Raw genomic sequence first — 14,866 nt, forward strand, 5'->3', positions numbered from 1 at the left:
TAGGGTTTATTGTTAGGTAGTGATGAGATGCGGTGTTAGGCACCTATTCATGTCATGAGTAGAAATGACTGGGGGTGGAAATGGGAATTCTGTGGCAGTTAAACATTACTTTTCTACATTTAAATATTTTTATTGCATGCATGCATTTTTCTTAAAAAAAGTGTGTAAATATTTTGTTACTAGAATAAAGCCTTCTTGCCATCTTATCCTTAAGCGTAACATTTCTAGTCTGCCACTTTAACCCTTAAAAATGAAACACTACCAATCAATCTTTCTAGTCTGCATGTAATTGCCTAAAGCTAAAATAAAGCTTTTTCTCAGCCAGTTACAGTAAAAATGAGTTAATATATTGGCAACAGAATAACCATCAGCAATCAGCCGTTAGCTGTTTACTAATGAACTCCCAGATGAATAAAAAAATTTCAGAATCAGTGTTTTACTTCAGGCTGTACATGAACTTAACACTTCAGATGTAGGAAAAGCAACTTATATGCTGTACAAATAAATACTAGTGCTTCATCTCAATAAACTGCAGATTTGGAAAATGTTTAGAGCTCGCTTGTAGATCCATGTTTTAATAGTAAATATGATTTTGGGTGACATCAGTAAAGCCCATTCTTGCAATTAATCTTACATTTTATGGTTTGATTTTATTTAAAAACAGTTGCTGACACTGCTAAGTCTTATAGAAATTTTGAATCTGAAGAATAGGTTCTTTTCCAGTGAATTACAACTGTGTTTGAGAAGAAGAATGAGGCGTGAAAGAGTATGGCCCTACAAAGTATTGGGAACAATGGAGAAGAATTAGCTTATGGAAAGAAAAATACTTTTTTTTCAGACTAGGCTAATAGGTTTATAAAAGACTGATATTCACACTCCTGTTCTTCAGTTCTAATGTCATAATAAGATGATGTCAAAAAAGTACAGAATAAAAATGTGTCACAAAAGTATAATAAAATCATGGAACATAAAATTGTCACTATAGTGTAGTAAAAAAATTACATTACATACTTTAGGGAATGTAAATAGTTTTAAAAAAGAAACTGTCAAGTTATGACATGAGATGAGAAAGAATACCGTCAATCTGTTGATGGTTCATATATAACAACAGAGAAGATAGCTTTAAAATTCAATGTACTGTGTGTATTTTAGACTACTGGAGAACACATGCCTTCTTGATTTTTAATTTATCCTACTTAGAGATAGTGAAGATTGAGAACTACTGAAGTGGGAACTCAGGAAGTAGTAAAATGGCAGTAGAAACGAAACAGCATTGGGTTTTCAGTATAGTCAAGTAGTAGTTAAAAATAACAATTGTAGAATTTTTTTCCTCTGCCCAGAATTGATTCTTGTAGATTCACAACAGAAAGGCTGGGAGGGACTGTCAGAGCGTCAGGTCAGTCTCCTGATTACTAGGAAAGTGCTGAGCGGAGGCCACCCATGGCCTCATCATGTGTCACCTTGGTGGGTGGAGGGAGCAGGTGTCGGATTCAGATTTCTTGTTTTTTTTTAAAGACAGGGTCTTGCCCTGTCACTCAAACTGGAGGCTGGAGTGCAGTGACAATCTCATAGGTCGCTGCAGCCTCAGACTTCTGGGCTCAAGTGATCCTCTTGCCTCAGTTTCCCCAGTCTCTGGGATTACAGGTGTGCACCATCACCCCCAGGTCTCTGCTTTTTGGCTAGTGCTATTTCTCCTGTGACAAAAAATGTCCATGATATTGAAGAGTAACTTTAATAAATACACACAGCACTTTTTTTTTAATAGTCACAGTTGTGTCAAAAAGTTAAGTCATATCTGAGTGTGTGATATGGTTCAAGGTCAAATAAAGGGATCCAGGACTTTATTTTCTCTTTGTATATTATTCAGCCATGCTAATTAAATCACCAGCAAAATAAGGCAGGCGTCTATGTCCTTCAGATGATATGTATGCTGAACTAATGTATTATCATGTGTATGTGTTTCGAGAGAGAGAAGTTAAGTGCTTTATTTTCTTTTTTTGTGTACAGGTTTCAGCAAGCAGATGGTGGAAATTCTTCACAAACATAATATTCAGTTTAGCAGTTTTGATATCTTCTCAGATGAAGAGGTTCGACAGGGACTCAAAGCCTATTCCAATTGGCCTACCTATCCTCAGCTCTATGTTTCTGGAGAGCTCATAGGAGGACTTGATATAATTAAGGTTAGAATTGAGAAGTCTGTGCTTTGTAAAGAAATTCCATTTAGAGCATACTTTTTAAAATGTTGTCATAAATCTAAGATCAAATTTCTTATGAATCTATATTTACTAATAAGAACCTGCAGTGAATACACAGTATTTCTGATTAGTTGATTGATCAATAATCTGTGTTATGGTATGATCAAGGAGATTTATGTTATAATAATTTTTTTCCTAAAACTGACATGTGTGCTTATTTTAGGAGCTAGAAGCATCTGAAGAACTAGATACAATTTGTCCCAAAGCTCCCAAATTAGAGGAAAGGTAAGTGTTTTAGAAGGTTTCAAATAGCCTATCATTTAATATGTTAAAAATATTTTAAAGTTCTCAGGTTTTTCATTGCTCTTTCTGTGTAGAAATCAAGGATTTGGTATTTGTGTGCCAGAGGTCATAATTGTTTAGTCACATTAGCCGTGCAAACTTTGGCAAATCTAATTTTAGCACCAACTTAGTGATCATGTGGAGGATCTTCTTTGCTTTTATAGAAATGTCATTGTTTCTGTGGAACAACCAAATTTTGCTTACCTCTCTGCATTTCAGAGCCAGGGTCCAGTTGTTTTGTCACTGCTCCTTGGCGTAACCTCAGCACACTCATGTTTTCCTGGGTGCAGCCTTGGTGACTGCTGCGGGTGCTGCCCCAATGCCAGAGCACTGAGTGACTAGTGGTGAGTGTGAAAAGCTCATCACGTCGCAACAAGCTTTGGGCACTTCTCATGGCCTTTCTAGACCACGAGAACTTACACGAACAGATTTTGGAGCTGCGAAACATGTATTTGTTTTATCAAGGATCTCACTTGGCTTTTAGAGAAGTTCTCTTACAGAAATGTTGGACTTTGGTGTGTAAGGCAACTTAATGGGATTTTTATTGCAGTAAATGTGAATTAATATAGAACTTTAAAAAGGAATTTATTATATCAGCAATCAGCCATTCATAGTTGGGGCTGGAGATTGTAAGATAAACCTTCCTTTGGTGATTTTTTTTTTGCCATGTAACATCTTGAGAATTTCTAAAAGTGTTTAATAGTAATGAATACCTCATTTGTCTGTCATTAATTAATAATTTCTATAAAGAGTGTTCATTCCACGTATGTCAGGCTGATCTTTGAGTGCCGCATTCTGTCCTGTGGTTGGTACCATTTCCTGTGTTCTTCATGAGAAAATGATGCTCCTCATCCCTTTGTTGACTCTGGGCGTCTTCATGTGTGGTTCTTGCCTGTAGCCTGGTGATGCCCTTGGCCCATGGAGGCTGTGTGGTCTCCAAAGACAGCTGTGTTTTTTATATGCTTGTATTTGCTGTTCAGTTGATTTTCCTTCTCTGCTGAGTACACTTGCTGCTGTTAATGGCCTTGTCTCCATCAGACCTCCGTTTTCCTAATGTGCTGCTTCTAAATCTGTACTTGCAGACACCAAAAGGTTAACTGGCTAGAATTATGTAGGAAGTAAAATTCAGCGTATTTTGAGTAATAATTTAAAGGACTCCTAGTGAGCAGAGTTCAGGAAGTGGAGTTCATGGACTTGTGACATGTATTTTGGCAGTACATTGTGAGCTGTGGTTCCGTGTATCCAGGTGGCTGGGTTAGTTAGTTGGGTTGTCAGGGTCAGCATCATATTCCTATATCTGTTCATATTTTTCTGAACTTGAGCTAATCCCACTCGGTTGGCAATGTAAGTGATACAGCTTTGTGCATGATTTATGCATTTCATTTGGGATGAGTTTATAAGGAGATTTTTGAGCTGTGAATTGGGAGAACATGGTGGTGTGACCTAAGCCATGGGGCTTAGGTTCTTTTGTGACCCGTTGTCCCAACACTGACTTTTCTTGAGATTTGTGACTAAACTTGTGGCTGTATACAGATAATTAAAATTCCTGACAGCATGTTAGATTATGATGTTTGAAAGACTATAATAAAATATAAAACATAATGTTAAGATGAGAGAATTTGATTTTAGTATCTGGCATTAGTTGATGTTCTGAGGTTTAATGCTGTCACCCTGCAGTCCGACCTTGTGAGCTTTACACGTGTACAGTGGTATGCAGCATCATGATGGAAGATGGTGCACACAAGATCTAGTTCTGGAAGTTTTGGATGGGCTTAATATATAGGCCCCTTATTGAACAATTCCTTACTGAATTGGTTATTATTATTATTGTTTTATTACTGTGAGTTGATGGGCTTAAATTGCAACTTGAAGGAACATTCGTTGCCTTAAAAGCCATATTGTGTTTTACAGTGGCTTAGGGAGAGAATGAAATCAAGGAAAATGTCAACGCATTTGCTTGTTTAGTACCACTCAAAGCTGTGAACTGTCATCCTGCCATCCCTCAAATATGCATGTTACTCACGAAGCGGAGGAAAAGTGGTGTTGCATAATTGAGCTGAGCCGTTTTATATCAATTTTCTCTCTTTAGGCTCAAAGTGCTGACAAATAAAGCTTCTGTGATGCTCTTTATGAAAGGAAACAAACAGGTAAAGAACTCAAAAATGGTTTTATTTGTAATTTCTTTTGATGTTAAGATCTGCAACAAGGGGACAGTTAAATCTCTTTTTCCTAGCTTTAGCTAATGAAGCTGTAGCAGTATCAGGAAGTTATCCAGGCCTTAATTGGTGCTTATGGAGATCAAACAAAGTAATCTACATTTTGCTTGACTTTATCATCAACATCTCAGTGGGGTGCATTTCTTTCTGCTGCCAAACTTTGTCAGCTAACGTGGTCAACACTGTTAACACTTTACTGGTTGTATGAGTTGTTATTTCATTATCCTTTGTTTGAGTTTGTGGACTGCTGGAGTGTGCAGCTGAGTCACTGGACTTCCTGAATGCAGGGAACCTGGTTGTGCTTGGGTTTGCACCCCTAGATTGTCCTTTCGTGACAGTGGAGGAGCAAACCCTGGCTGTAGCAGGTGTGCTCTGTGTGTGTTTGATGAATGAGTGCAATGGTCAGCAATTCTCATTTGTAATGGGATGGTTCTTGTAGCTTTTTGATGCAAGTACATATTGATTGTGCGTCATTTTGAATATCAAGTTTGATAGATTACTTCCACCAATAGTTTGAGCAGAACTAATTTTCTTTCAGATTGAGATCAGAGGTAATTTCCAGAAACCAGCCATACACATTTATATCATATTTTGTAGTTTTCATAGCAATTGAACCTCTACTTAATTCTCAATCAGTTGTTGAAGTGGGCAGGGTTGGACAGACTTTGGCCTATTTTAGAGATAAAGAAACCAAAGCTTTGAAAGGTGAGGCTGTTGGAATAAAGAAACTGCCTCACTTGTTAGCAAGATGCACTGGGCAAGTGACACGGAGAACCACTTTGCTCATTGGGAAAGGGTCACAATACTTCACAGGGCAGACTCTGGTTGCCATAACTGGTGTATAAGTTAACATAACTAGTATAATGAAGGTAATTAGTTAACATAACTAGTTAATATAATTAGGTAATAATGAAAGTAACAGTAACAAATAAAATGTTAATATAAATTTCAGCATGTTGGAAACATTAGGTTATGGCCTAAATTCTTTGATTTTGGTTCAGTGTATCGAAACAATAGAGGAAGTTAATAATTCCTAGTAATGATAAAGTGACATTTTTTCTTATTCTCAGTAATTGTTTAAGTGGATATTTATTCTCAAAACTATTTTTTTCCTGGAAACCCAGAAAGTATTAATACATTTTGAAAACAATGTTATTAGGGCTATTAAAATATTTACATGGTACCCATATGTTTTCCACAAGATTGCTGGAATTTGGAGTCCTGTGGCATGAAAAAAGCTTAAGATTCTCATAAACTCAAAAAAGTGTTAGTATTCTGTAATGTAAAAATAAATGAGGCTGGATGCGGTGGCTCATGCCTGTAATCCCAGCACTTTGGGAGGCCAAGGCAGGTGGATCCCGAGGTGAAGAGATCAAGACCATCCTGGCTAACATGGTGAAATCCCATCTTTACTAAAAATACAAAAAGTTTGCTGGGCGTGGTGGCGCGCGCCTATAGTCCCAGCTACTTGGGAGGCTGAGGCAGGAGAATCGCTTGAACCTGGGAGGTGGACATTGCAGTGAGCCGAGATTGCACTCCAGCCTGGGGACAGAGTGAGACTCCGTCTCAAAAAAAATAAAAATAAAAATAAATAAATAAATAAATAAAAGAAAAAGAAAAATGGGAGTTAGAATCCAGTTGGAAATGGGAAAATAATTGTCATAATCATTGCAGAAAGAAAGACTAAGTGAGTTAAGATCATTTTGCATGAGTGAATTAAAGAATGAACTGCAATCTCTGTAGAAAATCTAGGTTTCACTTAGAGGAACTTGTTGACCACAGAGATTATAAGCTGTTGGAACACACGTCATCTCAAGTGGTTACAAACCAAAGGAAGTCTGTGGGTCACGTGTGCCTGGGTTGATGTGTAGATGGGTTCGTACTTGAAGAGGGATGAGCAGAAGCTCTGGGAGCTGAGTGAAAGTAGTGGCAGCTATGCTGGACAAGTGCTGTGCTGGTTGACAAGAGTATTAGGTACAACCATGCTGCTTGGGTCATATAAAAATTGTAATCTTTGCAAATTTTTTTTCATTTAGGAAGCAAAATGTGGATTCAGCAAACAAATTCTGGAAATACTAAATAGTACTGGGTATGTAAATGTTGTTTTCAAATGGTGTATTAAAAAAATTCCAACCTGGCCAGGCGTAGTGGCTCACGTCTATAATCCTAGCACTTCGGGAGGCTGAGGCAGGGATATTGCTTGAGCCCAGGTGTTCGAGACCAGCCTGGACAACATAGTGAGACCCCCATCTCCACAAAAAAATAAAACAATTAGCCAGGTATGGTCACATACATCTGTGGTCCCAGCTACTTGAGAGACTGAGGTGGGAGGATCACTGGAGTCTTGGAGGGTGAGGCTGTAGTGAGCTGTGATTGCACCACTGCACTCAGCCTGGGTGACAGAACAAGACCCTGTCTCAAAAAAAAAAAAAAAAAAATTTCAACTTTTCAGTGCTGCCACTGATGCTTTTCAGTTGTAATGTCTATATCCATAAATATCTGTATCTCTCTTTATTTTTTGCTGTATTGTGTGAATGCCTTAACTTAGATCAAAATAGTATTTTCTGGCCAGTGTCAACCTATTAGTAACATAAAGGAGGTCCTTAGGCAACCTTTGGAATAACTATTTGTCTGCTTTCCCAGAGGAAAGTGTATAACTGAGTCCTCACCACGCATAAAGATATTTCGGGGGAATATATTATAGGTAGTTTTAAATTTTTCTCAAATATCCTAGTTGCTAAACAATACAGAAAGCTGAGGGGCGCATATTAAGGTCGATTACCTGGATCTGAGAAGTAGCGGAAGTTAAATTGCAGTGCTCCTAGTTTTGATGTGCTCAGTGGTGAAGCTGTCGGGTAAGAACATTGCCATTGATTTTTGTGGTTAAAAACAAAAGCACTTATTTGGGGATATACAGCACATGTTCTGTAGGGTTTGTCAGATATTTTTGTTTATTTCTCATTTCATGATTGCATCTTTTAAAAATCATGTATTTTAACTGTAGCTTTAAATAAATTACTTTCAAGTAATCTTTGATATACTTCAAAGATCTGTTGAAAATAGTTGAATAGCATAGGTTGAATACAGTTTCAGGGACATAAAAAGAATATGGGGCCAGGCACAGTGGCTCACACCTGTAATCCCAGCACTTTGGGAGGCCGAGGTGGGTGGATCACTTGAGGTCAGGAGTTCGAGACCAGCTTGGTGAACATGGTGAAACCCTGCCTCTACTAAAAATATAAAAATTAGCTGGGTGTGGTGGCGCATGCCTATAATCCCAGCCACTCAGGAGGCTGAGGCCTGGAGTATCACTTGAGCCCAGGAGGTGGAGATTTCAGCTCACTGAAACCACACCACTGCACTCCAACCTGGGTGACAGTGAGACTGTGTCTCAAAAAAAAGATGTGATTGTTTTCTTTAGATTATTATGACATTTTATAGAGGCAAATATAGTCAGTTTATTGTAATTGTAACTTCAAGCCTGTTCCTTTCTTCACCCCTGCCCTGGGCCATACAGTGGGGGCTGGCTTGTTTTTGGTCATTTTTGATTTTCCCCTTTCTTTGTCGACCCTCTGCTGCAGCTCCACAGTGAGACACACACAGTCCATCCCTCTCTAGCAACACCAGGTTCCTCAGGTGTCTTCTGAGCCGACACACTGGGCCTGACCCAGCTCATGTCTTTGGTGGAACATCTTGGTAACTTGGCTTTCTGTCCCATATCTGTCTAATCTCCATTGTATTGAAAGCACCCTGTTGTCGCAGAGAGCAGGAGGATGCTTTGGGAGAGAATGACCTCCCAGCTCCGGACTTGCTAAGCATGATTGGCCCTAGGATGAGTGAGGCCATCCAGGACCTCAGCTTCTTTTAACGTGAACAGACCATGCTCTTGCTGGGAGTCAAAAGTATGTGGAGAAAACTCCTTTTTACTTTTTCTCATTTCTTATCTTTTCCTTTAGTAGCCAAACTACACATGCATGAGTGTCTGAGAACCAAGTGTATATTGAGGTTTGAAAGGTACCCTTTATGAATAACTTTTAGGAAGTATATTGGCTGTTAGGACTCCACATAGATACACTTGGGCCCAGTGCTTCCTGGATCCTTTATGAATAGTTATATAACTCATTGTTTTTATCACAGTATTAAGAGATCTGCCACCTTTAGTTAGTTCAACTTGAACAAAGACTTACATTGGGGTTTTTAAAAAGCATTAGGTTTACATTGGGGTCTTTTTTTGTTCTTCTTTCAAACATTCCTTTTTTGGTAATTGCTTCTGATTTATCCCGTCATTTAGTTTTTTTGACTGTTCCCTGCACCATAGACAGTTTCCTTGGGAACTTGTTTACTAAATAAACAAGATTTCCCTATGATGGTTTCAGTTTTATGGAAAGTCTAGGTTTTTTTTACATGTAGCGTTTTCTTTGGCCACCTTTGGGAATTGCACCTGTACCCTCAGGCACCCTGCAGGGATTTAGGCACAGATGCTTGCGAATACCTGACCACCTAACGGTGAAATCGCTCTGAGTAGATACAGTTGGATATTCATGCAGTGATTTTTCATTCTTTGTACAAGTAATGTTCATTGTACAGTATAAAGCCACAAAGCTTTCATTGGCCTTTTGTACATTAAAAACAGCACCCTCTCTGAAATAAGTTTAGTGTGGAAAGCATGTCTCTTGCTAAGGTGGAGGGAGCTGGCAGCGTGGTTGTCATCTGGCTGCTGAGCCCTCCAGCCTCCGTCCACGAGCGCTACTACATTCTGCTCCACGGGCAGCTTCCAGGAGGTTAAGAAGCAGCAGCCTGGGGTGGGTTAGATATTAGAAGTGGGTGAGAGTGTTCAGTTAATGAAGGCTCGTGCAGATGGGGGTGTGGGTCTGACCCAGGGGTTGGCAAGTTGCAGCTGGCTGCCCATTTTTGTAAATAAAGTTATATTGGCACATAGCCACATCCCTTCATTTATACGTTGTCTGTGGCTGCTTTTATGCTGCCCAGCAGAACTGAGCAGTTGCAGCAGATACTGTCTGGCCTGTAAAGCCTGAAGTGTTTACTGTCTCACTCTTTAAAAAGAAGTTTGCCCACCCCTGCTCTAACCCAATATTGTCCGGAGAAAAATCCAGATAAGGTTGTATGTTGGAATGACTAATTCTGTGTAGTACCAGACAGATTAAGAAGTAAAATCATTTCCATTGGTCTGTAGTACATTTTGTTAGCAGTGAAACAGTTTTCTTGATTATTTTAAAAACATCAAATGCATAGAGGTTTTACAATTTGATTTAACTGTATTTCCAGTTAAAATGTCTTCTCTTTTTTGCAGTGTTGAATATGAAACATTCGATATATTGGAGGATGAAGAAGTAAGTTCTGTGTTTGATGTTTTACCCTTGTCTTAGCTTTAATCATAAGGGCCTGATAGGATGGTTTCAGGATTCCCGTTGTTTCTTTAGGTTCGGCAAGGATTAAAAGCTTACTCAAATTGGCCAACATACCCTCAGCTGTATGTGAAAGGGGAGCTGGTGGGAGGATTGGATATTGTGAAGGTAAGGCCAGTTCTGCTGCTGTTCTAAAGAACGGAAAAGATTTTGGTATGTTTAAAAATGATTTCATATTGAATGGAAACTTGAGAGTTGTTTTTGACTCCTGTTTCCAGCCTGACTGTCAGACATTTCTAGACCAGTATCACCGTTTCTGTGTGCATGAGTACCCTGCCATTCTCACTGTCCCCACGTGGCAGCCTGTTCTTACTTCCACACCTGAACTAACCATTGCATCTCCTTTCTGTGGGGTGATCTTCTCTGTCACTCAGGGTCCTTATTAGATCCTGCTTCAGCTCCCAGCCAACAAATTATTTTTTCTTGCCTTACTCACCTGCCCTTGAGTGCATGGAGTGACAGCAGTGTGAGGCCTGTGGCCCAGTGCCGCCCATCCTTGCCACAGAGGCTGAAGATCACTGCCCCTGGTCCCCCGAAAGAAAAAATGTAGGTCCGTTTTTGGTTTTCAGATGCTTGGAAATCCGTTATCTGTTAGATTGTGTTTTAGATAAGACAACATTTCTTATGTATCTTGAGTCCTTCCTGATGCTTTGTGTATTTTAGGAGGTCAGTAAATGGTTGTTGGATGGATAAGTGACTTTACTTCTTGATTGAGTTTTAAATGGATGTTACTTTGCATGTATTTAATGTCTAGAATTTAGGGCAGGCCCACCAACTAGCATCTGTGTGCTCCGTAGCTCTTTGATTAGCCCAAAACAATAAACAGAAGCTGTAGCTTTAATATCTACACACAGGCCCCACTGCACCCCAGGCCCACTGTGGGCATGGTGGCATCGAGGAGGGTGGTAGCTGGTTGGGTATAGAGAAGAGCTAGACAGGAATGCTGGGCAGGAATGCCAGGTTCTGCTCAGGGACATGAACAAAACTGCCCCAAAAAGTGGGCTGCTGACTGCCCTCAGGCCTTCCTCTTGCCTCAATCCATTAGAGAATTTTCTCTGAGGTCAGATCTTCGACTTTTTATGTGGAAAACAAATAGCAAGTAGTACTACTTCTAGTTATGTTGTACAATAAAAGTTGTTTTTTTAAAAAATATTTTTTTGAGAGAGAGTTTCGCTCTTGTTCCCCGCTGGAGTGCAATGGTGCAATCTCGGCTCACTGCAGCCTCTGCCTCCCAGGTTCATGTGATTCTCCTGCCTCAGCCTCCTGAGTAGCTGGGATTACAGGCACCCGCCACCACGCCCCACTAATTTTTGTATTTTTAGTAGAGATGGGGTTTCACCATGCTGGCCAGGCTGATCTTGAACTGCTGACCTCAGGTGATCCGCCTGCCTTGGCCTCCCAAAGTGCTGGGATTACAGGCATGAGCCACCGTGCCCGGCCAAAATAAAAATTTTTAACATGTGCTTTTGTAAAGTGAAGCACCAGCTTACCACTGAAATGACATCAGCATTTTGGACCAATATGTTTTATAAAAACAAAGCTTGAGTTCCATTGATGCAGAGGCTGTTTTTGTCCTTTGGTGGCCTCTGTGTAGGTTGTTTCCTGTGGAGTTCCAGGTTTGATATCATACTTCTTAAACAAGCCAGTGAGACATTTTTCTTGGGAAATGGTCTCACTCCTGGAGGAAAAAATTTTTAAGACTATAGCTCTTGAATAGCCCTGAAGCAGCAAAAACAGATCTGCATCTGTTTCTTCCCTCCCTCCCTCCTTCCCTCCCTCCCTCTCTCTCTCTCTTTCTCGCTCTCTCTCTCTCTATATATATATATATAATCTTATTTTTGTAAGACACAAACAGTACTCAAACCCCAAATACTCCTGAGCCTGTTCTTGTCTGAATGTTTTATAGCCTGTACCTTAGCCATTGGTAACTCTTGGGAAGATACAATCAATAAATCTCATTTAATTCTAAAGCTAAGCTGTGTGGGTAACTTCTTTTTAGTTATATAACAGAATGTTATATGATTTTTTATGTTCACCTGCTAAGAACATATACATTTGTAATGTGTGATATTGTTAACGTTTTTCCTTGAGAAGATACATGGAGTAGCTCTTACGATGCCATTTTGATCTGTTTCTTGCAGAATGCAGTTCTTCATGTTCAGTTCAATTAAAAGATGTTTGAAATGGTCTAATCTGGCTGGCCTCTTTGGAGCAATGAGCGTTTGTTTTGTTGAATGAGGGACTGAATAATGATTTAGTTACTCAGCCAATCTAGTGTCCTGAGAAAATTGTGAGTTGTTATTGCCTCTGAAGAGTAAACGGTTCACTACTGCTGTTGCAGAATGTTTGGACTTAAGACAGTTTGTTGAGAGAGATTTAGAAGATTTGGTTAGGTTTAGACTTTCCACCTGCCGGCTCACATTAACAGCAGTGAGGATGGTGAGGACTGCCTTATTTGGCGCACTCCCAATGTTCCAGGCACACTGCTTTGGTGCTTTAAGAGGCTGCTTCACGTAATCTCCCAAGCAGCCTCAGAGAGCAGAATTCTTCTCAGTCATTAGATGAGGAAACAGAGACATGGAGAGGTCAGGTGAATTGTCCACCATCCCATAACTAGTAAGCCATTGAGTGCAGATTCCACCTGAGGGCCACCTGCCCTTGCCCACTCAGCTGCGTGGTCCTCTCTGTGCCTTCTTGAGTGTGTGCTCAGAAAAGTCCTGCTGGGTCCCTTGGAGGGGCAGGGTGTCTGCTCGTTGAATAGGTAGGAGGAGATCCCTAGACATGACTGAAAGCCGTCTGGGTTTTGTGTGACAGCATCATTCCTATTTGAATTTCATCCAGAGAGGAGGTCATACGGATTTTAATGGTTTTATTGATTGATGTTTATGCTGTTCAGTGATAACCTGAAATGTTATATCATATTAAATGTTTCTTTAAACCAGAAAATCTTATTTATCACGTCTCTCCTTTCAAACTTGGTGTCTATAGTACAGATTTTAAATCTGAAAAACAGGCACAAGGAGCATGGCACCTATACTGCCGTTCCAGTCAACCTAGTGGTAGCTCTTTTGATGCCATGTCTGTTTCTGAATTGTTAGGTCTTTTTAATGGTTTCTGCCTTTCCCTGTTACTGGTACTCTAGCTTTTCCTGAGGCAGAGTTGTATTCCCAGGTTGGGTTTCAATAGCAAAGCCTGATTCCTCTCTGTGAGTGGAAGAACGGGAGGGGAACAAGCATCATATTTGAGTAGACTTTTAACGTCACACTGCTTTTTTTTTTCTTTTTTTTTGAGACAGAGTCTCACTCTGTCACCCAGGCTGGAGTGCAGTGGTGCATTCTTGGCTCTTGGGTCACTGCACCCTCCACCTTCTGGGTTCAAGCAATTTTCATGCCTCAGCCTCTTAAGTAGCTAGAATTACAGGCACATGCCACCACGTCCACCTGGCTAATTTTTTTTTAATAGAGATGGGTTTTGTCATGTTGGCCAGGCTGGCCTTGAACTCCTGACTTCAAGTGATCTGCCCCCTCGGCCTCTTAAAGTGCTGGGATTATAGGTGTGAGCCCCTGCGCCCAGCCACATTACTTCATTCTTCAACCTTAAAGTCACTGGATTTATTTTCCTTATTTATTGCTGTAGTTTAAATAGGGGGCTTCATTGGCTCCAGTTGCTGCGTTTCCTAATACTAAACAATCTGTTGGTTTTAGGGTACCTTAACTTCATTTATTTATTTATGAATGAATGAATGAGATGGAGTCTCGCTCTAGCCCAGGCTGGAGTGCAATGGCACGATCTTGGCTCACTACAACCTCCACCTCCCGGGTTCAAGAGATTCTCCCTGTCTCAGCCTCCTGAGTAGCTGGGATTACAGGTGCCCGCCACCATGCCCAGCTGATTTTTGTATTTTTAGTAGAGACAGGGTTTCACCATGTTGGCCAGGCTGTTCTCCAACTCCTGACCTCAGGTTATCTGCCCTCCTCGGCCTCCCAAAGTGCTGGGATTACAGGCATGAGCCACTGCACCCAGCCTTATTCATTTATTTTTTAAGAGACAGATTTCACCATGTTGGTCAGGCTGGTCTTGAACTCCTGGCCTCAAGTGATCTGCCCGCCTCGGCTTCCCAAAGTGCTGGGATTACATTTGTGAGCCACCACACCTGGCCAAGAATACCTTGTTAATTTTTTAACCTGATAGTGTATTCAGGGTTTATGGTTCATTTAGTTTGAGAGTGTTAAGAGACTGGAGTTTTAATCCAATAGGTATTTCTTTTGGTTCTCAGATATACATACAGGCTGTGATTGTTTAGATGTTTCCATCTTTTTATATATGCATATACATATTATTATTGTTGTTTTTTATTTTTAGGAACTGAAAGAAAATGGTGAATTGCTGCCTATACTGAGAGGAGAAAATTAATAAATCTTAAACTTGGTGCCCAACTATTGTAAGAAATATTTAATTACATTGGGAGCAGTTCATGATTTAGTCCTCAGAAATGGACTAGGAATAGAAAATTCCTGCTTACTCAGTTACATGTTTTGTGTATTTCACAATGTCATGCTAAATAAATGTATGTTACATTTTTTCCCACCAAAAATAGAATGCAATAAACATCTTCAAATTATTAACAATAATTGTATGAAAAAAGTGTATCTTTACAGCAATATTAAACATACAGCTACTATAATTA

At 40.0% G+C, this 14,866-nt stretch overlaps 1 protein-coding gene across 2 annotated transcripts in view; it reads left to right on the forward strand.

The window, feature by feature from the left end:
• GLRX3 (glutaredoxin 3) overlaps window positions 1-14,810 on the forward strand; it is a 43,050-nt gene extending 28,240 nt beyond the window's left edge. The window contains exons 5-11 of one of the 2 annotated variants that reach the window (XM_002821285.6): window positions 2,008-2,180; window positions 2,419-2,480; window positions 4,627-4,684; window positions 6,790-6,842; window positions 10,065-10,104; window positions 10,195-10,287; window positions 14,542-14,810. In XM_002821285.6, the coding sequence (XP_002821331.2) occupies window positions 2,008-2,180; window positions 2,419-2,480; window positions 4,627-4,684; window positions 6,790-6,842; window positions 10,065-10,104; window positions 10,195-10,287; window positions 14,542-14,592 (530 nt within the window). In that variant the 3' untranslated portion in view covers window positions 14,593-14,810. The remainder of the gene's footprint in view (window positions 1-2,007; window positions 2,181-2,418; window positions 2,481-4,626; window positions 4,685-6,789; window positions 6,843-10,064; window positions 10,105-10,194; window positions 10,288-14,541) is intronic. The other variant, XM_054523069.2, reaches the window with a different exon arrangement.
• Window positions 14,811-14,866: the final 56 nt, after the last annotated feature.

This window comes from Pongo abelii, chromosome 8, assembly GCF_028885655.2.
Source record: "Pongo abelii isolate AG06213 chromosome 8, NHGRI_mPonAbe1-v2.0_pri, whole genome shotgun sequence".
Taxonomy (NCBI): domain Eukaryota; kingdom Metazoa; phylum Chordata; class Mammalia; order Primates; family Hominidae; genus Pongo; species Pongo abelii.